Source organism: Saccopteryx bilineata, chromosome 3 (assembly GCF_036850765.1).
Source record: "Saccopteryx bilineata isolate mSacBil1 chromosome 3, mSacBil1_pri_phased_curated, whole genome shotgun sequence".
NCBI lineage: Eukaryota > Metazoa > Chordata > Mammalia > Chiroptera > Emballonuridae > Saccopteryx > Saccopteryx bilineata.
The window spans coordinates 275,259,419-275,285,621 of record NC_089492.1 but is presented as its reverse complement, the minus strand read 5'-3'; the positions used below and the strand labels follow the sequence as shown (position 1 = coordinate 275,285,621).

Sequence of the window (26,203 nt, the reverse complement as noted above, 5' to 3'; positions counted from 1 at the left end):
TCCTGAAGTAGCCCAGACGGTCTGTCAATCACGGATTTGTTCTCTCCGAGGGAATTTCCCAATGGGCAGGCTGGGCACTGCAGATGCGCTGCTGCTTGCCACTGGACCCCTCGCCCTCCCTTCTCACTGCCACCGCCTCCACTTCTCCCACTCAACAGTTCACACCTTCTGGGTTTCCCCCGCCCCCGCCCAAACCGCACCAGAATCAGAGAATCAGTGACTGTCACCACTCAAACGAACTACAAAGATCTCTTCCAGTCCCAGGCATTTGAAGTAATGAAATCTCTAACATGTATCCAGCTCTCAGTATATGCTAATGAGACACTTGTACCAAGTTCCTTAGCCCTCACAAAATCCCATGAGGTAGGTATACCATTATGATCCCCATTTTACAGATGAGAAAACGGAGGCACAGAAAGATGAAGCCAATTGCCCAACGTCATTCAGCAAGTCCCTGGTGGAGCTGGGGACTAAAATCCAGGTCGGCAGGTTTTAGAGCCCGGGCTGTTTAACACCACAAGCCTCTGAAGTCTGAACATCTTGTCAAGTTCCAGAGGAATTGAAATGTCCACTCAGGCCTTGTCCTGCCTCCCAGGACCAGAGACTGGTGAGAGAAACTCAGCCTCCTGCATCCCTTTTCCAGGGCCACAGTCTGGCCTCTGCTGTACCTGCTCCAGGAGCATGCTGGGCACAGGTGTGTGGGCATAAGTGCCACAATAAAATCATTTTCAGCAGCAGAGTGGCTAGGCAAGGTCTCAGGGAACTCAAAGAATCATCACCTCTTCTCTTTCTACGTCGTACCTCCTATAGGTGGGGTATGGTGCCATGGTCCTGATGCCATGCTGGGCTCTAGGGACTGACCTTCCCTTCTGCCTGCCTCCCCAGGAGCTGCAGCTACAGTGGACCTCCCTCACTGCCACTGCCACCTGGGCTGGCAGAAGGGGCCGCCGCCCTGCAGTCGAGCTGCATCCGAGCAAGCCACCACCAACCAGTGGCAGCTAGCGACTCTCCACTCAGGGCTGGGGCCGGGATTAAGTTGCAAAAGGCTTGAGATATTGGGGATGACAAAAGGAGCTTGGAGACTAATTAGGAGCAGCAATGAAAGCTTAATTCATAAAAGCAAACATTTTCCATCCATCAACCTGCAACCAGTTAAGGGCAACGTTTGAAAGAAATCTGTGCATGGGGAAAGGAGCCAACAGGAACAGGAAATGTTTGAAAGAATGTAAACTATTTCAGTTTCATAAAAAGTAACAAGTAAACAGTTATTACATGCAAATAATGCCCTGGTTTTAATTAATGCTGAAAAGTCAAAATATGTTTGACATTTGTATGTATACACTGAATGGCTGAAGAGGAAAAAATGGTGCCCAGATGCCCACTTCCGCGCAGGGCTGGCGGCTGAGAGGGAACTAAAACCTTGAAAAGGTCTTGTTTATTGGTGATGAAAAGTGCAATTCTGCCTCGCCTCTGTTGAGACTGAGAGCAGAGGGAACCTAGCTTCCTTTCTTAACAAAGCTGGATGGGCAGGCCAGGTGCTTGGGAAAGGCATTCTCCAATTTTCAGCATGCTAGTCTTAAAGGTCTAGTTAGCCCTCAATTCTCCTTTTCTCCAGGGCAGGGTTTCCAGGACTTCTCCACCCAGAAACGGTGATGGGTTTCAGGTCCTAGCAGCCCCTCATCCTCAGCAGCCACAGCTGCGTCTGGTCCTGCCTCCCGCCACACTGCCCGAGGTAGATCAGACAGGGAGGGTGACACATCAGCCTCGACTGCAGGCTGGGAGATGGCAGCCTTTGAGCCGCGCTTTCCAGTATTCAGCATCCTGTATGCATTCGTTTCTTTTCTAAACCACGTTAAGGCTCAAAGGGCTGGGGAAACTGTGGCTTTGGGAGACCACAGCTGCGGAGAGGCAGCCTCGAAGTGTGGGGAGAACGTGCCCCAGTGGGGAGAGTGGCTGGGGTGCTTGGGCCCCCGCAGACCGAGGATTCATCCTCTAAACCGCCTGCCGCCAGACCTACAAGGCCCCCTTTTGAGCTTGTTAATCTTCTCCCAGCATCTGTCGTGAAATCAGGGCACTTAATCAGGAAAGGGGAGGCATGGTAGGCTTCAGGAGTTAGTACACCCCAGAAACTGGGAGACAATTGTGGCTGTTTTTCTGGCAAGAGACCCCCAACTTCCCTCACCTCTTCAAAGAGGTATGTAACACCCTAAGAGGTTCCAGACCATTGTTTTAGATAGAATTGGGCATGGTCCACTGGGACCCCAAAGCCTTATTCTCAGCTTCCTTCCCCCATCTTTTGCTACTGCCAGTGCTGGGCTGGCGTGGTCTCCCTTCCGCTCACCTCGCCCACTGCGGCCCACGAAGCGAAGGTCGTTGAACCTGGCTACCTGGTTCTTCATGACAGCGGAGGCATTGCGCAGTTCAGCAGAGTAGTTCTCATCGTTGCCCGCCATCACCGTCACCACTGTTCCATCTGGCACATCCCCCAGCGCCACCACCTGAGGGCACGGGCAGGAGACAGCTTAGCAAGGTAGGGGGAGGCACGGGAAAGGGTGGAGGGGTTGGGGCGGGCGGCTCCCCCGGTCCCCCGGCGCATTGCGGATTTCTCAAATGCGGGGTGGAGAAAAGGCTTAAAAAACAAGAGACCTTCCCCAAATATAACAAAACAAAAAGATCTCTACCTTCCTTACCAAAATTCTAGATAAATTGGTTAAGCCATGTCCTACGAAATTACCCCTTCAAGTCAATTAAATGTAAGCGAGAGCTAAGAACAGGCTCAGTCATTAGGATGCAGGGTGCAGTTTCCCCTTCCTTTTGCTGAAGGAGCAAAAGAGGAATCAACATTGCCTCTAGCAACCAAATCTCTAAGTAAAAATAACATCAACAACAATAATAATGGGGCTCAAATAATGCAAGAGCCGTTTGGAATATGAAATTTGGCCTTGAAATGTGGCCCAGGCCCTGTTTATCAGCCTCTGCATAGCCTGAATTCGTTATGCAGGGAAAATGCAAAACGCATTTTCAAATCAAAAACAAACTGGTGTTTTTTTTTGAGAGGGTCTGTACAGAAACCCCCTTTAAAGTGCAAGAGGGCCTTTTGATAGCAGGAAGATGCACCTGCTGGGAATTGCAGGATGGAGATACCTCCCCCCCAGTCTAGGCTTCCCCCACCCTTCACCCCTAGGAGCATGGAAAGGCAGATGCCTTTCGAAAAGGAATCAGACTGCAAACACAGTCACAGCCATTTAAACGTGGCCACCGCGTGCAGGGACTAAGGGATCCAGATGGTAAAAATTTCAAGGAGAAAATGTTTGGGGTCTGATTAAAAAGGCCAGATTTCCTGTCAACATCCTGTCTTCTTTTAATTTCAAAGATTCCTTTTAAGCTCCAAGTGACAGTAAAACCTCCGATCTGAGGATTAAAGTCACACAGGCCTTCTTCTTCAGCACCACCCCCCCATGAGATTTTCCCCACTGGTATTTTAAGATGTCACCCGGGAGACCTCAAAGAGCCACTCATCCTTTTTTCCAATTTGGAGCCGTCTTAATGGGAAGCAAGGAGGGCCTCAGCTGCCAGGAGCCGCTGTTTCCAGCCACCTCGGGCACCGCCACCCCCAGCCACTGGCCCTTCCTGCCCTGCCCTTTCTCACGGCAGCTGCGAGAGGTTTAGGGGAAAACCAAGGCGTTTTCGTTTCATCTCGCTGCCCCCTTAAAAAAATGAAAATGAAACACTCGCCTACTCCCTGCCAAAGAGAAAAGGATCATCTGAATGATTGGGGGCTGCCAGGAGTAGGAGCGCCCCCAGTCTATGTCTGACATTTGGGATCCCGGCCGCAACCGTTTAGGGACAATGACGCTGATACCGGCCCAGAGTCGCCCGGTGTAAAATTTCTGAAGCCAGAGGCTGAGGGCGTGAGCAGGAAGTGTTTCTGAAGCGGTGCAGGAGGAGGGGTGCCGGCAGTAGAGGGTAGGCCCTACCCACCCTCCGAACCCCATCTCCGGTGTCCTCGCCCTGGTCCCGGGGTTCTCTTCTCCCTTGTCCGCAGGGCTGTGTCTGAGGGCTCCGGGTTGGAGGGGAGCCCATCGGCTCGTTACTGTATCAACGTTTCGCCGCAGGGCTCCCCGAAGGTGGAGGGGGGAAGCCTCTCTCCTAAAAGTCACCCGTGCGGGGTGCGTCCAAGAGGGAAGGCTTAAGTCTCCGCGCAGCGACACCGAAAGGGCCCATCGCCCAGCGGCCTAGCTTTTGCTGCGGGGTCGCGGGAAGGTCCCCTCCCCTTCGTTCTCCGGCTCCGGCTCCGGCTCCTGCAGCTGAGATGCCCTTAGCCCCAGGGCCGGTGTCACCCTCCCCGGGCCCTGCACTCACCTTAAAGGCGACGGGCAGCGTCTTGTTGCAGCGCCAGTGCGAGGGCAGCACAGAGCAGAGGAAGTTGGGGCTGTCGGTGCGCACGAGTTCGCCCGCGTGGTCCGCCAGCACGTCCACCATCGAGCGCACCTCGGGCCGGGCGCGCCCGCCGGGCCCCACGGCTGCCTGCGCGCTCAGCGTGCCGCTGTTCTCTCCCATCTTGCCGCCGCCGCCGCCGCCGCCGCCGCCGCAGGGGAAGGCCGTGGAGGGAGGTGTGAAGCGGCGGCTGGTGCTGGGGTCTACAGGAATACGCATAACAGCGGCCGTCAGGGCGCCGGACGGGCGGCGGCGGCGCGGCTCCCCCGGGGGCAGCCGGCGCGGGCGCCTCCTTGGCCGCCGCTGCCGCGAGAAGCGGGAAAGCAGAAGCGGCCGGGCCCGGGCCTCAGGGCGCAGGAGGCGGCGCCCGCCCGCAGCGAGGCCTCGCAGCCCCGACGGCCGAGCGCAGCCTGCCCGCTAGTCCCGCATTCTGGGCGCGCGACCCTTGTGCGCCCGCCCCTCGCGGCGGTCCCGTCTGCTTCGGCCGTGGCGCGGCTCCCGCGGACTGTGCCGCCGCCGTCCTCCGCCCCCGCAGCCCGCTTGCGGCCGCCCCACCAACTACGCGGCCGCAGCCCCAGAACAAATCCTCGAGAATCAAGTGGCGGAGCAGCGGCCGCTGGCGCGCGGGGTTAGTACCCCGAGGCCCGTGGGGCGGGGCCGGCCCGAGCGACGCGTTGCGCAGCCAATCGGAGCCCCCATCGCGGGCACCTCGGCAGCGCTCGCGGGGGGGAGGACCGGGGACCGCCGAAGGCCGCCCCACCCGGAGGGGCGGAAGGCCCCGCCTCGCTGAGGACGCCAGGGGTCGGATGCCCCGGTGCGGTAGCTCTAGGCTCCTCGAGGGTTCTAGGGAACCGGGGCCGAGGCTAAAAATGTGTTTAAAACGTCCGGGTCCTACAGAAGGCTCATGTGCCGCCGTCTCTGGGGCCGCGCCTCCCCTTCTCTCCCCCTTCCCCGCTGCCTGCGGTCGGGCCTCCCCGACTCCAGCTGCTTTCGGCCTGCGCTGCCTGCATCCTCAGTGGGGAGCCGCGGGGGCCCCAAGACGGGTGACATCGCGCGGGGAGCAGCCCAAAGAGGCTTCGCACAGCGGCCTCTGCAGCTCCCAGCCCTGTGCAGCTTTGTGCAGCTTTGGACCCGGCCTCGGAGGCCTCGGTGCCAACCCCCAGGGATAGAGAGGGATGATGTCCCCCGCCGGCCCGCATCCGTTTTGGGGGCGACTAACCCCGTTCCTCTCTGCTCACCCCTCAAAATTACTGGCAGGATCACGCAGGCCTCACTGCGTCGTTTTTCGTTGTGGAGGTTTCTAGCTTCTTGAAAAAACACGATGGGGCCTGAAAAACGCGAGTGGTTTTCCCTACTCCTATGCCCCCAGCCCCCGTACTTGTAAGCACGGTCCTGCATCGTGGAAGAGGACGCCAGTTTGTGTCGAGAAGGAAACTGCGGAGTAGGGGAGGCCGCAAAGCAAAGGGCCCCGGCTTCCAAAGGAGGGAATTTTCTTCCTCCACGTGGACGCAAACAGCCTCCCGGAGCGCCGTCTTCCCAGGTGGTGTGCTCCGGCCGTGCCGCAGGAATGCACTAGCTCTGCCGAGGCACGGTCTGCCCGCCGGCCCTGGGTCCTCGCTCGATCTCCTGGCGGCGCGGCCCAGCCACTCCCGGGGCTTCACGTCAAACAATCCTTTCTTCTCTCGCCTTCTAGGCAAGGCGAGCGGGCCTAGGGACCGGCTACAGAGGAGAGGGGAATACAAAAAGATCGAGCCTGATTCACTTGGGATTATCGCCTCAAATGCGCTCCCTGAAGTCTGATGAGTGAACTCGTGCCGAGTGATCCTGCCGTTTTGAAGACTGGGCTGGACATTCGTTGTTCCCGGCCCTCGACAGGTGCAAAAGGACGAGTTCCAAGCCTCGGGCTCAAAGAAGTACAGAATCCAACGGTGACTGCAAGATCCCGCCCTAGATCTGACCCCGGCCCAGTGAGCGCCATTTCGTCGTTGACAAACGAAATCAAGCCCGGCGTGCACGGGAGAGCAGCCGGGGTTTGGCCCAACCTCGACCACCGTGAGAGCTGGTCCCAGGCCCTCTTAGCGCCTCCCATCAGCTCCTCTGGCCGTTTCGAGTGCGTAGACGGCGAGGGCCCATTACTGGATTTTTTATAGAGCGCTCACCAGGCCCGCGCGCTCTCAGGAGCGCTGGCATTAGTAGGGAAACCAGAAGAAAGCGCGGGACTTGGACCTTGGTGCGTCCGACCTCTGGGAGCTTCCGAATGAAAGGCCGGCCCACTGCGTCGGAGCCAGGTAGGGCCCGGGACCTGGGAGGGCGGGCTACGCGTGCTGCCCTGGAGCGGCTGGGGAGCCAAGGCCCGCATCTTGCGGGGTTTGTCATTTCGATTGGTCTATGGTTTCCGTTTGCACCCGTGCCCTTACTTGTTTCTCCACCCAATTTCTCCCTCTTATCCGACGGCGGGTTTATATACGGGTTTCCTGAGCATGGAGCTCCTGTGGGTCTCGGCACCTGGCACAGAGCCCGGCTCGGTACCAGCCCTTGGGAGGGCGCTCGTTGAAGGTGGGAGCCGGAACCAGAGAACCCTGGTTGTTGGCGCCACGTTCCCCAGCCCGAGGTCGCCCGGGCCGGCGGAGCCAGAGAGAGAGCCAGAGCCGGAGCCGGAGCAGTTCCGGGAGCCACCGCTAGTTGGTGCCTGCACTCTGCCAGCCGCGGGGTTGCCCCCTGCTGGCCCTGAGCACTCACGTGCGCCAGCTGCGATCCCCGTGTTCAGGCGCCGAGGATCATCTCCTAAGAGCTGCCCTTTCTGGACCGACGTCCTGTCCGAATCTGCACCATCTGTGCGGCCATGTCTCGAACAAACCCAAGGTTTTGTGTCATACCGAAGGCTGCCCTCCCCGTCCCGAATGGACATAACGCTTTGACACTGATGCTTTCTGCGTTTGCGTTTCAGACATTGGAGGGTCCTTGTACCCTCCATTCCGCAGAACATTCTTTCCGACAGAAATGCAGTTCTTTCCTGCCCCGTTCTGGGGGGCGAGGGTGAGGAGGACGCATAGAACAGACCAGCGCGTGCCCAATTTCGACCTACCTCTTCCACGTCCTGGAACCGACAGACCTAGAGGGGGCTCTCCCTCACCCCGCCTCCCCCTTCCCTTCTCCCTCTCCTCTCTCTTTTCCCCTCTTACCTCCCTCCCTCCCTCCTTCTCTCTTTGTTCTTTGGGAAGATAGTTGGACAGTTCCCACTCCCTTACCTGGAACACGTGGATACCCTTTCCCTTCCCCATCTTGTATGAACAGCCATCTCCTCTATTTCTAGATGAACAAACACGATGATTTCTCTTAAAGACTCCCACCTAAGAGCATCCCAAGTAGTCTGCGGCAGTGTGAGGAAGCAGGGAAGTCTGGGCCTACCTTGGCCAAGAGCTGGGTAAACAGGGCTGCAGAGCCCCTGTTCTGCAGGTCACTCCTTTACCACTGTTCCTCACCCTTGGGGGAGCATCCAAGGGGTGAGGATGGCCCTGCATCAGGAAGCCCTCTTTCTGTCCCTGGAAGGTGTCTAGGAGTGAGCTCTATCTACATGCTTTCCTGGTAATGAGGTGCTGGCGAGAGCGCGTCCAAGGGCAGATCTGATTCCTGGAGAGTCCTGGTGCTTGGGGAGGGGAAAAAATCCTGTATGTGCCAGACAATGGACATATAGGCTCTGGAAGACCCAAGAGGCCCTCTGTTGTGAAAGGAGCTTGGGTCTGCAGTTCCACTGCCTTAGTTTGCTTGTTCCACCACCTACTCTGATCTAGGGAAAATTGCTTAAAACCTCTTTGAGCCTTATCTGTGTTATCTGCAAAGTGGGGGCTAAGAATAGTGGCCTTTTCATAGAATCATGTCTAAAGTGCTTAGTGCAGACCTGGCACATAGGGGGTGCTCCATCCATGCGAGCTGTCACTATTGTTAGACTGTAAAAATAAGGTCTGATTCTTATTTTTAAGGGCCCTCTACCAAGGGGACTATTTGTAGGGGCCTTTGGCAAGTCCCCTCCCCTCTCTGGGCCTCACACTTTCCATTGTGAAATATCCAATTCTCATGTTCAAAGCATGGTCATCCTGCCCCCTTGGTTTGCCTAGGGACTGCCCAGGGAGGTAAAGACTGTCTGTGTCCTGGCTCCAGACAGAGCTTGCAAGAGCGCTTCCAGCATCCATCACAGGGCTGCCTGTGGATGCTGGCAATTCCCCTTCCTTAGGTTCTCAGACCTTCACTTTAGAAACCTACTGGCCCCCACCCCTACCCCTCTTCCCCCACAAGCAGACAATTTTCTAAGTAGGAACTGGCCTCAGCTGACACTGTCAGCCACTACTCCCCTCCTGTCCTCCCCTGGAGGCATCTGCTCCCTTCATCCCGAGTCTCACAAGACCCCCAGTCTAGTGACAAGCACAGAGGACTGTCTTCTAGAAGCTGATGATTTCTACCACTCTGGCTTCTGCACCCCAACTTCAGAGTGATACATATCACCATGTCATCCTCCTGCCTGGTGCCCTGGGACTCAAGGTGGGACATTCCTGTCCATCACTGAGCCTGACTTTCCGCTTCTGTGAATGGTTCTAACCACTCCATTTTACAATCCAAAGGATTAAAGACCTCATCTAGGAGTGGAGGGGCATCGAGTTTCACCAGATCTAAAATACCATCAATTGTTCCACGTGGAAGAAAAGGAAAGACAATACTGCTAATTAAACCAGCACTTGCCTGCATCCTGGTTCCAGATACATATTTATATGTATATAATTATACATTATATATATTACACATATTATATATAAAGATATATGTAAAGTTAGCAAGAAAGGATCATGAAAAAACTGTATTATGTTTGAAGGGTTGTTACATCAGGGTTTGAGGCTTTAACCCCAGAGAATCCAGCTCTTAGCCATCCCTCCTGGGCAGCCTCTGAGCCTCTGGAAGGCTCCAGAATGTGCAGGCAGTCAAGTGCACTTCTCAAATTACAGAGGGTTTTTTTTTTTTTTTTGGAAGGACCAGACTCTGAGGGGAGGAGGGAAGAACTGGGGGGAGCGCTGTGGTTAGGATACAGCTACTGGCTCTGCCGTTGAGTGGCTGTGTAATTTGTCCACCTCTCTGAGCCTTGGTCCACGGGCCAGTATAATGGGAAGAGCAGTGACAGCTGTGTTTGCTGAGGAGTTACCGTGTCCAGGCACTGTGTTGGGGCTTTAAGGGCATCATTCCATGCTTACAGCAATTGTTTGTGGTGTTACTCCCATTTAAATGAAGAGAAACATTGCCTAGGGTTTTCTGGGCTAGGGAGAACCAGAGCCAGGTTGAAAGCCCCATCTGAATCAAAATTTAGGGAGCTGAAGCACCACCTGGTTATGCACATCCCCTTCTTTATTGAATAAAGTAATGGGAAAAGCCAGGTATATAGATATTGAAAGTGCTCAATAAACATTTGCTATTCTGATGGTGGTGGAACGAGAGGCAATAAAGGAGGTTGAACAGCCACCATGGACTTGGAAATCAGCAGGGCCTTCAAACCCGGCTTGGGAGACAGGGAGGGCGCTGCGGGCTCATCCCGATGCTGAGGGCCTCCCACCTGCGAGGAGGTGACTCAGCTGTAGTCCCCAGTTTACAGATGGGACCACTGGGGACCAGGAAGGGGGAAAATGTCATCTGAGTAACCAAGGAAGAAGCGAGACTGAGACTGAGCTTGGGCAAGGGCAGGGGGCAGCATAGTGCAGCCTGAAGAGGGGGTTCCGACCTCCTCCTGCCTGGAACCCTGCCCACCCTGCTGGAGCATGTAGGCAGAGACCCGACCAAGACCAGCACAATAGTCCTGAGGACACCATCTTATGGATGAATGCAACCTGTGAGCATCCATCACCAGAAGGAGAAATGCCAGAGTCCCCATCTGAATGACAGGAGTGCACTTCCACTATCTCTCTAGGCGCCCAGCAGGCTCCCCACGGGACTCCGGCTGGCTGGCGGGAGTTTCGCTGTGACCATGGGTTGGAGCCCCCCAGACCACTCACCACCTCCTCAGGTGGTGCTGGCTCCTGGTGTCTGGGCTGCAGGGGAACCCTCAGCTCCCAGACCCACCTCACTGTAGGTCCATGGTGAGAGGGCGCCCAGCTCGAGGGATGAGAAAGAGAGGGAGGGAAGAAGGCAAGACAGGTCATCTTAATGGGAGCCTGGTTCAGGGAGGCAAGGCAGGCCCCGTCAGCAGCCAAGGAAGTGAGTTCTGGGTTTTGGCTCCCACCACTGAGCCTGGCATTCTGACCACCCTCCTTGCTTCTCACTTCGGTCCTCTATAAAATAGAGAAATAATTCTGGTAGAGCCCTTTGGTCTATGACTAATAATTGCTCTAATTTATAGGACTCCAGCCATGTACTGAGGGTTTTAGCCTAAACTCCCCTCATGATAGAGATTTTATTCTCTCCCTTTTACTGATGGGGAAATTGAGGCTCAGAGAATAAAGAGTTTCTCAGCTCTGGGCCTCAGAACCTGAGAGCCCTTCTCTCAACATGACATGATCCAAGCTCTGTCTCTTGGCTATGTCCAGTTGGCTGGTCACAGTGCCTTAGCCTCTCCATCCACAGAAGTGCATGGTACAGAGGTATCTGCTGGCAGAGCCCTCAAATCAGAGGATTCTTCTGTGGGTGAGGCGGGGACGGTGAGAAGGACCTGGGCAGCTTGGAGTTCAGGAAGATTCTGGGAAGGGTGTGATGTGCACTTTCTCCAGCCCCAGAATGGGCTTCAACTCGGGCGGTCGGGGAGAGAAAGGGCTCCCATCTCATATCCCCTAGAGCGGAGGAAAGACAGGAGGATTTCCAGGTTCAAAACACCTCCAAACCTTAATCAGGCGGCAAGACTAGGGGACAGTCAGAAACCAATTTTGGGAATAGGATTGTAACCATGGGAAAAGAATCCTGACCTCTATCCATCTTTTCTGACAATGGTTAAGCTCTTACAGCATGCCAGGCCTCATCTCACACTTTATACTTATTTATGCCTCACAGTAATCTTACGAAAGACATACAGTTATCACTCCCATTTCACAAATAAAAAAACTGAAGACAGAGAGGTTAAGTAATTTACTCAAGGACACATAGCTGGGAAAGTGCAGAACTGGGATTCCAACCAGGCAGCCTGGCCCCCTAGCCCACGTTCCTGACCACCACACTCTGTTTTCATGGACGAGAATCAGATGCTTGAAGTTACAGTCATAGAATAGAATTAGAATCCTGGCAGGAGAATTGTGGCAGCATTCAGAATTTTATAATGTCAGACTCAACAGGGCTCTGAGATACCATATCCAAATCTCTCATTTATCAAATGTCAGAACTGAGGCCCAGGGAATGAGGGGAAAGGTCGCACTTCAGGTCACAGCCTAAGCCAAGGGCACAGTCTGGAACCCCCTCTTGCCCCCTCCCACTGACTCTGGTCCAGGATGCCTTCTTCTTTACGGCAGGTCCTCCTCACCCCACCGCCCACCCAGTGGCTCCCCGGGCCCAGCCAGTCCCATTAGAGATTTTCCACCTCCCTGAAAAGGTCCTAATGACTGTCAGTCCTTGTGAAGCTTTAATTAATCTCAGAGGCCGATGGCTCGAAGGAGACCGGGGCTTTGGCCTTACGCAGATGAAGATTACAGTTCCATTTCATGTGGTGGAGAAGGAACGCCTCAGACATTCCTGCCAGCAATAAAAGCCACATGGCTTTCCAGCGTCGCCCTTGGAAAAGAAAAAAAGCGCAGTCCTTTGCAGAAAGAAATCAACTATGTGCTGTATGCATGGCAGGAGATAAAAACGGGCATAACGAGGTGGAGAACAGTGGCCTTTTATGCTGCCTGTGATGGCCACCAAGAGTGGCAGGGTCCAGCAGTCATGATCCCAGCTGCAGCCCTGGGGGCAGGGGGTGGCCCTCTGCACAGTGATGGAAGTCACAGTGGAAGGACCTCAGCCCCTTCATGTGAGCTGGGTTTGAGTGGCCCCCGGATGTCCCTCAGGCAGGACCAGCGTCCTGGCCTGGGACCCATGCAATCGCAGAAGGCCCTGCTCTCAGAAGGGCCCTGCGCCTGGTTTAATGCTCTGCCATCACTGCCTTGAATTTCTTAATCCTTTTTGAACAAGGGATCTGCTATTTTATTTTGCACTGGGCCCCCCCAATTATGTAACCAGTCTTGCCCACAGATTACCCCATCAGCCAATTGCCACGTCTCCTGGCCCCACCACGTGCCCAGTAGTGTTGTTGAGCACCTGTTTTGTTTACATTATCTGAGATGAACTTCAAAATAAGCTTGTAGCTTGAACAGCTGTGGAAACTGAGGCTCAGAGAGGCCTGGATTGGAGTCAGGGACCTCTGACTCTAAAGCAAGTATATTAACCACTCTGCATTCTGCAGTATCTCATCTTCTCCAGTTCCCGGGGGTGGGGGGTGCATTCAGCCAGGCTTTGTTATTCTCAGATACCAGAGGGGATAACTGAAGCCACAGAGGCAAAGGTGCTTATGGTCACCCACAGTCAGTGACAAATTGAATAGTCAGTACCAGGCTGTGCAGCAGTGAGCCTGGCCTGGGCCTGGACCTGTTATACACTTATTAGCTCTCTCTGTGCAGCTCACTGCCTCAGTCTGGCCTGGGACGGAGCAGGAGCCCTGGCCCCTACAGCTTTCTGCTCTAAACATCTGCGATTCCTCGTGACTTCCTCCATTCTTTCATGCTCCAGTTTTCTTCTCCCACCTCCACTGGTTGGGGAAGCAGTTGGGCCTCATATCTTGATAAACTCAAACAAGTCCCAATCTCTCATGAATCCTGGAGCGTTGGGCTGAATGGAGCCTGAAAACAGTATAGACTGGTAGCTTGGGCTGGGCCTGATGCTCGTGGAGCTGGCTGCTGGCTCCAGCGGAGCTTGCTCCTTATTTCTCGCTGGGTGACCCTGGGAAAATCCCTTTCCTCTCCGGACTTCAGACACCCCGTCAGGGAGAGAAGTGCATGGGACCACACTTGATCCCCAGGAGGACTGACCATCTTCAGTGTTCTAGAATTCCATGTTAACTTCTGACAGGTCTTGGCAGAGGTGGATTTAACGGCGGGCGCACCAGGCGCACACCCTGGACCCCGACTTCTGAAGGGCCCCGCAAAACCCCAATTGTACACTTTTTTTTAATGACACCAAGTATGGTTTCATACGTGCAATTTTAACATTAATAGTACATAATATTTTTTATTTATTTAAAAATATGGTTAAGCCTGACCAGGCGGTGGCGCAGTGGATAGAGCATCGGAATGGGATGCGGAAGACCCAGGTTCGAGACCCCAAGGTCGCCAGCTTGAGCACAGGCTCATCTGGTTTGAGCAAAGCTCACCAGCTTGGACCCAAGGTCGCTGGCTCCAGCAAGAGGTCCCTCAGTCTGCTGAAGGCCCACGGTCAAGACACATATGAGAAAGCAATCAATGAACAACTAAGGTGTCGCAACGAAAAACTAATGATTGATGCTTCTCATCTCATCTCCGTTCCTTTCTGTCTGTCCCTATCTATCCCTCTCTCTGACTCTCTCTCTGTCTCTGTTAAAAAAAAAAAAGGTTAACATGTATTTTTATTTTCCCTATCTCTCTCTTTTTTTTTAAGGGGCCCGATATTTTCTTCTGCGACCCGGGGCTTCAACGGATCTTAATCTGCCTCTGGGTCTGGGAAAACTGAGGCCCAGGAAAGGTCAGGGACTTGCTCAGGGTCACACAGGATGCTCACTGGCAGTTGGACCTGACTCTGAGGGCTCAGCTCTTCTCTGCAAACGCCTTTGGGAGGCCAGCCCTGGTCTTGCCCCCCCACCCCGTGCCCCTGCCACCCTGGCCCAGCAGGCACCCCGGGTGCCTAGGTCTGGAATTCACAGCTACAGGTCCTTGACTAAAGACTCACTTTAGAAACAAATGTGTTTGGTGAGGACAACGCCCCCCCCCATTCACATTTAGGCCTTTCCAAACCTCAGTTTCCTATGTCATTGTCCCTGTAATAAAGGCCCCTTTCCCATGGGTTATAATTTAGCTGGAAAATGGGGAGGAAGAGTCAGACTAAGATCTGAGAGGCAGTAAGGAAGAGTGCTGGGAAGTCAGGATGGGAAAGTCTCCACCAGATTCCTGGCACACAGGACACGCACACACACACACGTTCCTCTTCTCGTGGGCACACTCACACACAGCACACATGCTCATGGGCAGACTGTCTCATACACACTGGCAACTCACATGTCTATGTGGATGAGCCCTCATGGAGGCCAACACTGTTATGATGCAGCCACATGTTAATCGGTTAAGTGTATGTGTGTACAAAGACTCATAAGGAGACACTCAGACCCACTAGTGTAGACACAGATAGGCCTTCACATAAGGTTGTGAGACATACACACAGGCAGAGGCACACGCCAAGGTTGTGCAGACACAGACCATTCTATGGTCTGCCACACACAGACTAAGGCAGGTGTGGAATCGGGGCTCAGAGCTTGGATCTATAATCCAGGTCAACCCTGGGAGGAGTAGAAACCTGGCCATGGAAGTTTCTGCATCTCCTTAATTCAGGGGCATCAACTTTCTAGGTAGTTTGCCAGCCTGGGGTTTCCAGACACTTCCCCAGCATCGAACTTTTAACCTTTCTCCCCAGTATCTACCCCCCCCCCCTTCAAATGTCACGGAGGTGAGGAGAGCCTGCCTTCCTCATCCAGAGAACAGTGGCTGCAACAAGAGGGTTGCACACAGGGATCCCCAAGGCAGCCAGGGCTGGAGGGCAGAGCTCAGCCTGAGGGCCCAAAGCCCTGGGTTCAGGCTCAGGCTGAGAGGTCCTGGGCATGACAGATGCCCTCCCTGAGCCTCAGCCACCTCAATGGGGCAATTCCTGCTGTTCAGAGAGGGGGGTGAAGGGGCCGTCAGCATGCAGCGGGGGCCTGGAGAGCACAGCCATCATAGTTCCACCACCCCTGGAGGATGGGTCAGCCTGAACCGTTCTGTTAGGGCCTAGATGACACCTCCAGGGACCTCAGCATGGGGAGTAGTGTAGAAATGCTGTCACATGATGAACTGTCAAAGCAGCTGGGGACTTTGTCCCGGAGAAGATCAGTCCTGAGGGCTGGGAGCCCCGCTTTCAGGTCTGTGAAGAGCTCCTGGGTAGCAGGGGGCCACATGGAAGTGGTGGATGGAACTAGCTAGAGAGAGAATGAGGCACCTCCCTCCAGGGATAGAGAGCCGTCTGTCATGGGAGATAGTCAAGCTGAGGCCAGGATAGTGCAGAGGGAGTTCAAAGTGTTGGAAGGGGCAGGAAGCTGGACCGGATATTGGTGTCCAGCCCAGGGTTGGTTCATAGTAAGCATTTATTGATCAAACTAGACAGCGAAACCAAAGCTCCACTTATATATGACCTGTCAATCTGCAATTCCGTGCATACCAGCTTTGATTTCCCACTCTGGCATCTTCACCTTCTGGCTGTGTGACCTTGAGTCTCCCTAAGCCTCAGTTTTCTCATCTGTAAAATGGGAAGAATGAACCCTCTTTCATGCTCTCGCGCCATGTAAACTTCTTCAGTAATATAGCTCACACCACCTATTGCTGCCTTTCAGTTCACCCCAAAATTTCTGCTCCTATAAATAGAGAATGACATTGAAAGCAAAACAGTCTACAGACTTGCAAGAGAATGGTTAATACAAAGACCAGGGGAGTGGGTCTCCCATCCCGCCATGATGGGGGTGGTGGTGAAGGAGAGATGTGATTGGGGAGGGGACACTGGTGGGAGTCCTTAGGTCCAATCAGTGGGGGCTTTTTAAAGCTAGATGGTGGGTGTATGAATATCTATTTTATTATTTTTTCTCTAAATAATATTTATACATTCTCTGTTACTATATTTTATAATAAAATATTTAAAAAGAAAAGCAAAAGATAAAAAATAGAAAGAGCTCCCTTTGCCCAAACCTCTGAAAAAAGGATGGACAAAGTGTTTGCATTTGCATAGTCACAGAACTGCCCGTGGTGCATCCAAGTTGGGGAGTGTTTATCCTTGGCCAAATCACTGTTTCAACCAGTTGTCCTCTCCACCAGATCACGCTTAGCTGAGCTATCTGGTGGCCCGGAAGCCATCTGCACTATGGCAACCGCCCCAATATGGGACATTTTTTGGATGCCCAGCCCCTGCTGAGCATGCTCTCTACCACGCCTCTTAAATCTTACCAGAGCCTTTCAGGTACATGTCCTTGGGCTGCTTTATGGGTGAGAAGCTGAAGTTCATTGAATAAGTCTCCTGAACCCAGCTAGGCAGGGGCAGAGCTGGGATTTGAACCAAGATCTATTGATGCTGAAATTGTGCTCTGCTGTCTATAGCAGGACCAGGCCCCTCAACCATAATAACCAATGCTATCTACACTTTACATGTATTATTTCATTTAATCCTTGCAATGGCCTTCTGTGTAAGGGCCCTTATTATCACCTCCATTATAACACTGGGAAAACTCAGGCACAGAGAGGTTAGTATCTTGCCCCAGTTCACACAACAGGTGAATGTCAGAGCTGAACTTTGAACCTAGGCAGGCTGTGTTGCCTTGGCCTGGCCCATGGGGAGCACAGACACCATGGAAGCTAGACACAGCTGTGGCCCAGGTTCCGCAGATGTCCCCCAGGGACCGAAGGCCCACAGGGTGGATGGCTAGGGTTGGGGGATGCAGCCAGGGAGATCCGCTCCCAGAGTGACGCCAGCCCCATGCAATGAGCTGTGGCCCTTGGGGAGGTGCTGAGGATGTGGGCAGAGCTGAAGAGACGCTAGAGCAAGCTCATAAATCCCCGCCTGGCATGTCTAGGCCACAGGCTCAGACACTGGGCACTCCTTGTCATTTGCTGTTCACATAACTTTGTCATTGGCAAGAATGTGACGTTCATCATATGTGTGTCTCTGGCTGTCCCTGAGTTGACTTCCGGAAAGGGATCAGGGAATGTGCTCAGACCCAGGGTGGGGGCTGGGCCCTCTTAGCGCCCCATTTCTGACCCTCAATCAAATCAGTGGTGGGCTTGATAGTTTCAAGGTCCTAGCTCACAGAGGCCTGGCCCCACCTCAGGGGCGCACGGGAGAATGTTCCCAGTCCTGTCCTTGGGGAGTGCACCACTTGATGGGGGAAGAGCTGAGATGACAAAGAAAAAGAGAAAAAGACACAGATGGAGGAGGTGGCACCAGATCTATTCAGTCAATAAACATTCACTGAGCACCAGCTATGTGCTGAGGTTATTTAAGGTGCTGGGGTTCTAACAATGGACAAGACAGCCTTGGGGCTTCACGGAGCTTTGATTCCAGAAGAGAAGGCAGAAGATAGACAAGTAGGCAAAGAAATAAACACACCAACAGACTGGGCAAAAAGTTAGAGAGAGACCGGGCGGGTGTGGCGAAGGGGTGGCCTCTAATACTTCAGACAGGGTGGTCAGGGAAGGTCTCTCAGAGGAAGTGACATTCGAGCTGAGACCTGGATGTTGAGAAGGCCCTGGGTGGAAGAAGGGAGAGGGGTCTGATAGGAGAGCCTACTGCATGGTGGCGGGAACTGATGCCTCCCCTCCCACACGCTCTTCTGCGCTGGGCGTGGCCACCGTTTCTAAAACGTTGTTCTCTTAATTCTCCCACAACAGCCCCAGATGGGGTGAGTTTAAGTAGCCCACTGGCAGCTGGGGAAACTGAGGCTAGAGGAGGGAGGAGCTCCTATAGCATTACTTCGTGCCTGGACGCCAGGACCAGACCCGCCCCTGCCTCTGGCCTCGTGCTGCTCAGGCCTCCCCATCATCCAGCATGTTCGTCAACCACCCGTGTCCAGGCAGGCTGCAGCCAGAGCGGAGTTGGGCTGTGGGCACCGCTCCTCGGGGGTCACGGGGCTGGGAACGTGGGCCGCTGGGCAGGGCCCGGGAGGGACTGGGTGGGGGTCTGGAGCGGAAGGCGCCCAGCGCTGATTGGAACAAGGTGGCGGCACTGGGAGCCCAGCCGGGCTTCATTGATCTTGCCCGGTGTTCCAGCCACCGGGCGGGGCCAGCGCCGGGCAGGCTGCCGGTTTTCCCAGGTGTGGGGACACCCTGGGGGAATGGCTTTTCATGTGGTTACGGGGTAGGCCTGCCACCCAGCACGTGGGGGAGGCCAGGGCATTGGGGGCATGCTGGCAGTGGGGGGGGGGGGACTGGAGACTTGGAATCCCACAGCCAGCAAATGTCAGACTCCTGGACACAGGGTTGCAGACTCCGGGCTCCAGAATGTTGGGATCTTTGTCATCAGAGCTCACGTTTATCTGAGCACTCACTGTGTGCCAGGCACAGCTCTGAGCACCTTCTGGTGCTGACCCCCTTTCCTCCTCACTCCACTCTGAGCGGTGGGTCCGTGAGCATCCCCACTTACAGATGGGGAAGCTGAGGCTCAGCGGGGGAAGCAGCCTGTCTAAGGTCACCCAGACAGGAGGTTTTCTCTAGAATATGGGATCCCTAGATCAGAGAATCTTAGAGTGTGGGAAGCACTGTGGTCAATGCTGGGAGGGACCTTGAAGATCCTTGAGTCCAACTCCCTCATGTTGGAGAAATAGGTCTAAGGAGGGAACATGGCTTCTTGAGGTCACAGGCTGACCAGTGGCCGAAAGGCGTCCAGTGCCAGGACCTACCACTTCTCCAGGTTATCTCGGGGGCTTGGCTGATCCCTAAATGCAAGGCCCCTGAGGGCACGGGCCTCCTTAACCTTCAGTCAAGACCTAGTCTCCTGCATGTTACCAATCTTTCTGGTTGGTAACCAACAGCTTCCTGCTAGCACGCTGGAAGTTCCTTTAAACATCTAATCTGAATCCCTCATGTTACAGGTAAACCCTCTTCCTTCTCATATTGCATTGAGAGGAGTTTGGCTTTTGATGTGAACTCTCTTGGAGTGGGTGTCAGCTTAGCAGAACAGGATGGTACTGGGGGCAGGGGTTGGGAGCAGTTGAGGGCCAGGCATGGGGACAGGCATCACCGAGTCTTCCTTCCCATCACCCCTCTGGGTATCTACATGACCAGCGGCCCTTCCATCTGTCTGTCCTAATCTCCTTCCATTCTCCTCTTCCCTCTTGCTCTAGCCACACTGGCCTCCTCTCTGGCTCTCGACGCACTAATCACACCCCCCACTGCAAGGCCTTCGCACATCCTTTCATATTCTGTCTGTACGGCTCAACTCCCCACTTCATTCCGGTCGCTGCACTCTCTGTGAGACACCTCCTATGAGCTTCTGTGATAGGAAGAATAATGGCCCCCAAAATGTCCACATCCTAACCCCTGAAACCTGCAAATATGCCGCCTTTGTGGGACTTCGCAGATATGATGAAGGTTAAGGACTTTGAGATGGGGAGATTATTCTGGATTATCCATGGGGGCCCCATATACCATGGGGGTCCTTACAAGTGGAACAGGAGGCAAACAGGGCAGTCAGAGGGAGCTGTAATGTGGAAAACTGATCGGAGAACTGGAGCGATGAGCAGAACTTGACCCAGTGTTGCTGAGTGTGAAGACAGAGGAAGAGGCCACAAATCAAGGACAGTGGATGGCCTTTAGAATCCAGACAAGGTGAAGAAATGGATTCTCCCAGAACCCCCAGCAACACAGCCCTGTAACCACTTTGATCTAAGCCCAGAGAGACTCACTCAGGACTTCTGACCCCCCAAACTGTAAGATAATAAATTGTGCTGTGTCAAACGTAGTGATTTGTTATAGCAGCAATAGGAAACGGCTACGCCTCCTCCCCAGATTTACATTTACATGTTCATCACGGCTTGACAAATTATATTTTTACTTATGAATCGCTTTCTCTTTTCCCCATAAAAGGAAGGCAACGTTTTTGTTTTCTCATTTGGGATTGCATTCCCAGTTAGAGTTGCCACCTTTAGCAAATAGAAATACAGAACACCCAGTTAAATTGAACTTTGATTAATCAGCAAACTCTTTCCTAGTATAACATTGTCTCAAATGTTGGGATTATTCAGTCTGTCTGAGATTCAAGCAGCTTGAGCGTTCTGTATTTTTTCTGGTGACTGTTCCCAGTGCCTAAAAAAGTGCTTGGGTCCATTCTAGAACCTCAATAAATATCTGTTGAATGAGTGAAATGAAGGAATGAGTGAACATTAATTTCTAGCTTAAAAATCCTTATGGCTTTCAGGATGCCTGCAGGTATAAATGGAAATGATAGCAAATAATAAAAGCGAATGGCTTCATAGCCCTTCTTATATACCAGGCACTGTTCTGACTGCATTGTAATTATTCATTCACTCAGTTTTTGCAGGAACCCAATGTGGTCATTATCCCATTTTCCAGATAAGGAAGCTGAGGCCCTGGAGGTTTAGTAGTAACTTTCTCAGAGTCACACAACCATTAAGTGACAGAGCCTGCCAATTTAAGACCCTTGAAGAACCTGGCTCACAGAACATTCTGGCTTTTTCTCCTGACCCACTCACTCCCTCTCCACCCCCCACTCAGCAGATTCTTTCTCTCTGACAACCCATGCTGCCTTGGGTAGGGGTGCCCTCCCCCATTCTCTGACTGCAGAATTCTTGCTTGTACACCAAATCCCTGTGCTAATTTCCCTTTGTTGTGAGACCATCTCTGACACTCCCAGGAGGACTTGGCTCCTTTCTCTACTACTCCTGTGGCCCCTTGTTGGAATGCACTTTAAGGACTTGCTGTTGTGTCCTTTATTCCCCCAGATAGGGACTTCCCTGTGGATGGAGACAGGTCACTTTCAGCTCTTTGGCCATAGAACTTAGAACTCAGCCTGGCTCTAGGGGGTTCCCAGAAACATTTGAGGATGAATGAATGAGTGAATGAATGAACATCTCATCCACTTTGGGCCTCAGTTTTAGAGTCTATGAAAGGTAAAGAACAATCTTTAAGCCTCTCACTCCCAATCTCTTAAAACAAAACACATTTTTTTCTGATTATAAGAATAATACACATTCACTAAAGAAAAATTGGAAAATAATAAAATTATGAAGAAAATTAAAACCACCCAAAATCCTGCCACCCAGAACAATTGTTAACATTTTGGTTTTTAGCCTTCTGGTATTCTTACTGTATGTATAGATTTAATTTCTTCTCTCCCTTCCCTTCTCCCTCTCTCCCTTCTTTCTTTTACAATGTTGGGAACATGTAGTGCATGTTGTTTTGAACCTGCTTTTGAAACTCACCAACATGTAGTGTGCATTTTACCATGTCATTAATTCTCTTCCTGATGGCTGGGGACGTGCCTGTGATGATCAGGCATAGTGGGGATAGGAGTGTGGAGACCCCCGTTCACCCACAACACCGGCTGGATCATTGCGGTGTTCCCTAGTAATTGGCTCTTTAAACTGTTTCTGGATTTCAGTTGTGAAGACACTGCTGGGACTACCCTGGTACAGACGTCTTAGCCACATATCTGATACCTTCCTCCCTTCGGATGAGTTCCAGGGGGAGCCCGGTGTAGACACTGTTGGGCTCCCTAGGCCCACTCCCTCCAGCAGCCTCGGTCTTCTAGGCTTGGCAGGAAACTGGGGAAATTATTTGACCTCCTTTGAAGAAAAGCCCCAAGGCTTCACTGGGTCCATCTCAGCTGAAAATAGCCATTTATTCGGTCATTTGTTCACATTATGGTCTGAGGCGAATGGTTTCCATCTCAGTCACTGGGTTCCAACCAGAACAGCCTCAGAGATGACCACGGCCTGAGGGTGCTCGTGGCTTCTGGCCTGGGTAGGCATCACGCTTGTAAATAACTCATTGGCTGAGCTCGCCTCGCACCAGGCAGGCCCTCACATCTCAGTGTGCCCTCACAGTCACCCTCGGGGGTCGGGAGGGTATCTCTCTTCCTACAGATGAGAACACTGAGGGTGACAACTCAGTGGCTTAGCTGAGGCCACAGAGCAGGGAAATGGGGCTTTTGGGATCTACCCCAGGCTTATCTGATTTGGTGTGAGGCTGACTTTCCTGCCCTCCAAGGGCTGTATTTTGTGTAGATCACTGATTCTGCTTGTACAGACCCCTGAGCAATGGGCTTTGTAATCTGGGGATGCACAGACCTTGCCCTACTACCTCTGCTGTGGGCTACCCAAGGGGACACAGTCCCAGCATCACTGGGAGGCAAGGACTGAGCTTTGGCCTAAAAGCTGGGCAGCCAGATCCTGCTGCCTGTCCTGACTCCACGTCTGTCCTGGGAGGTCACTGTGCCTCACCTTCTCCATCTGTGAAATGGGAGATCAGGGACTCAGGGTAGCCCCTTGGGCTTGCGGCTGCTTGAGCAGAGCAGTGGTGACACCGAGTGCCGAGTCAAAAGGAGAAAACTCTGTCCAACAGCCTGCCTTGCCGCAGGCAGCCAAGCCTGGTGCTTGGGGGGTTGGAGTGGGCAGGTCCCGGTCCCAGGCCGGGCTGGGAGGACCTGACAGCCCCAAATGGAGCCTGGCCCCTCAGGCCCTGCAGATGGGAGGCTATTTTTTACCCGACCCCACAGGAAGAAGAGGCCAGAAATGAGTTCAGGGGTTAACCCACGTCCCTGGGGACCCTTCCTATTTGCATCCTCTTTCCTCTACCAGCCAGGCCTTCACTTGGAGCTCCCTAGCGCCCTCCAGATCCCACCACCTCAGATGGGTGGAGCTGGGAGGTCCCTGACTGGCCCATGGGTGATGGGTGAGGAAACTGAAGCCCAGAGGGGTCTGGGCGAGCCTGTCCTCCTCACTGCTGTCTCTGCTGTGTGCCTCCACGTGGCTAGGTCACCTCCTCTGCCTCCACCTTCCTGGAGTGACCCTGCCCCTCCCAGCCTCCGTTTTCTCCACGTATTAGGTGATGTGTCCCTTCCAGGCATGAGGCATAAGGCGTCTCCCAGACAGGAAACCTCTTCTGAGCCAGGACCTCCACTCTGTCCCGCCAACCCTGGGTTTCCTCCTGAAGCATCAGCCCAGTGGACAGGGGCCAGTGGGAAGTGTCTGGGGACCCCCAGAAGAAGAGGGACTTCCTGAGCAGAGAAGTGGGGACCAGGCTGGGTGGGGAAAAGCAGCTTCCTCTTGCGGCCGCCCTCCGACCACACCACCAGGGGTCCCTTGGTCCCCACAGGCAGGGGTTCCTGAAAAGAAAAGTTGGTTGTCTGTCGCAGAGGGTGTGGCCGCTGATGTGTGTTATCCTGTGTGAGTCTGTGTGCTCACAGGCGGGCTTGCAGTGGGGTGAGCGTGGGGGCTTGGTGGGTACAAGGTGGGAGCGGAACCAGACTTGGTTGCTAAGCTGAGGCAGCTTGTGACAGAGGAACCACACCCACAGCTCCTACCCAGAACCTCTCTGCTGGTGGGGCAGGTCTAACCTGACAGTGGGATGCCTGTGGGGGAGGGGCGTGCGGGGGAGGGGCCATGCGAGGAAGGGGGCATGTTGGGAGGGCACAGGGCCCAGATGCTGTGAGGGCCTCTAGGCAGCTGGGACCCCAGTGAATGCTTGAGCAAGGGAATTGACTCTGACTTGCCTCCTTTTCTTTATTGTCTATTTATAAACAATACAGTTAATACATAGCATTAATTGAATCATATACACATGCACACACATGCCCATGTGATACAAGTAATGGGAGCACAATGAAAAAAAAACCACAGAAAATACAGAAAAACACTTTTAAAATGTTGAAGCCTGAAATCCTAGAGCCAGAGTGAGCATCTTTGAGGGGGCAGGGGTTTTCAGGGTCTTAATAGACTCATATTCATTCTCAGATACTGAGCATTTCACAGGGGCTGTGGGCGGAGCCAAGCACTTTAAATATTGTCCTACTTGATTCTCCGTCCTCTTACTCTCCCCATTGTATAGACGAGGAAACTGAGTGCAAAGGAAGTGAAATATTTCCCTTGGGGAGTAAGTGGCGGAGTTATGATTTGAATGCAGGTCTGGCTGATTTGAAGGTACAGTTCCTCTCAGGGTCCAGGTCTTGGATCCCTGGGCAAACTGTTCACTTACTCATTCCTCCTGCAGTATTTGCCAAGCACTTCCTATGAGTCGGATCTAGCTCAGCCCTGAGTTCCTGGCAGTGAACAAGACAGATAAGGCCCGTCTCAGCCCCTAAATGGCCACAAACTGAGCCCCAGCCTTGAGCACAGCTTGATCCCAAGTCCAGATTATGGCTAATTGAGCTATGATCCCACTTCCCCCACTCAGCAGGGCCCTCTAGGAGCTTTTCAGTGGCCATGATGTGTCTAAAAGCCAAGGTCAGGTGATTCACCATGCCAGGTCCATTGTACACATGGGCAGGGAGGCCATCAACCACCCCTCAGGCCTATTTCTGTGGGCCAAGACTCCCAGGCGAAGGGGCTGGGCTGGGGTGGCCTGGGGCCTGGCCCGACCAGGGCGGGCATAGAAGCCCAGCTCCCTTCCCGCACTTGGCCAAACGGGCCTCTGCATGGGGCTGCTCGGGAGTGTGAGCCGGTGTGCACCCCTGGCAGCGCCAGGTAGCATGCTGAGCTCAGGGCAGTCACTGGGGGGCTTCCATGTCCCCAGTCCTCAAACTGGGTCTCGTCTTCCTGACAAGGCCATGGACACCCCAGGACGCTGGAGGGACTGGGCTCCTTCCACTCACTCGAAAAAAGCAACATGGCAGGTCTGGTCTGGACTCTCTCTCCACCTGCATCGTATTTCTGGGGCCCTGCATGTCCCCCCAGTCCTCAGTCAAGGCCATTACCTAATTTGTGGCACCCAGTGCAAAATGAAAATATGGGCCTCTGTTCAAAAAGAAGGAGAAAAGCTTTTTGCTTTCTTCCGCAGTCTCTGGACCTTTCTTTGTCTTTTGTATTTGCTTTTTAATGTCACATTTTCTTGGCCCTGGGGACACCTGTGGGGTGAGTGCAGATCTGCATGGACACCTGTGTTACTGCCCCAAAACTCGGTGTGTGGGTCACAAGCTCTTTCTTCCCCAAACCCGCACTCCTGCTCAGGCCCTGCCATGGTGGAGGGTGCTGTTGCAGACTTCACTCACAAAACACCAACCCAATGATAAAATTACTAAGAATTTCAAGACAGCAATTGCAGAGCATTGAACCCAAGTGTGGGCCCTGATTCTGAGTTTGGATCCCTGTGATACCCCCTGGGTTATAGCCTGTGAAGCTGGTCCTGCCTGAGGGAGGGGCCCAGCTCAGACAGGAGGGTCAGCCACCCAACTCCGAGCCTGCAGGGAGCAGGGAGAGTGCACGGTGTAATCAGCACCTGTATTCAGGAGCTGCCTTTTGTGCCATGGGGCTGCGCCCGTGGGACCCTGTGGTAGTGGTGAGCAGAGGCTGGGTTTGAACCCCCACTCCACCACTTGTTATAAACTATGTGAACTCTGGCTAGGGGCTTCGCTTCTCTGGGCTTCACTTCTCTGGGCTTCACTTTCCTCCTCTGCAAAATGGGGACAACAATACTGACCATGGGCTGTGAGAATTAGCAGTGATGTCTACAGAGTATCCATCTTAATGCTGGCACACAGTAGGTTCCAGAGGTGACTCAGGGCAGGGGAATGCCCTCCCCTGGGCAAGCATGGGGGTCCGTGAACAGGGGCAGAGGCACATCTGTGTGCATGTCCCTCATCACACATGGGGGACCCGAGAGGGGAATTCCAGGGGACTTCGGCAGGACGCCCAGGGCAGCAGGCCTGCGGCATGATGCTGGAGCTAACAGGACCTGCACTAGGTAGGAGGGACCCCTGGGAGACCTGGGGGGCCCAGGGAGAGGAGCCCAAGGGGAAAGGCCCCACAAAACTGCTGTTATGAGATTGATAACATGCCTTCCTG

At 53.7% G+C, this 26,203-nt stretch overlaps 1 protein-coding gene across 2 annotated transcripts in view; it reads right to left on the bottom strand.

Moving 5' to 3' along the window:
- The window catches only part of RUNX3 (RUNX family transcription factor 3), a 60,863-nt gene that overhangs the window by 21,907 nt on the left and 12,753 nt on the right, over positions 1 to 26,203 (bottom strand). For both annotated transcript variants that reach the window (XM_066270071.1, XM_066270072.1), the window contains exons 2-3: positions 4,363 to 4,640; positions 2,342 to 2,498 (exon numbers count right to left, since the gene is read on the bottom strand). In XM_066270071.1, the coding sequence (XP_066126168.1) occupies positions 2,342 to 2,498; positions 4,363 to 4,640 (435 nt within the window). The remainder of the gene's footprint in view (positions 1 to 2,341; positions 2,499 to 4,362; positions 4,641 to 26,203) is intronic.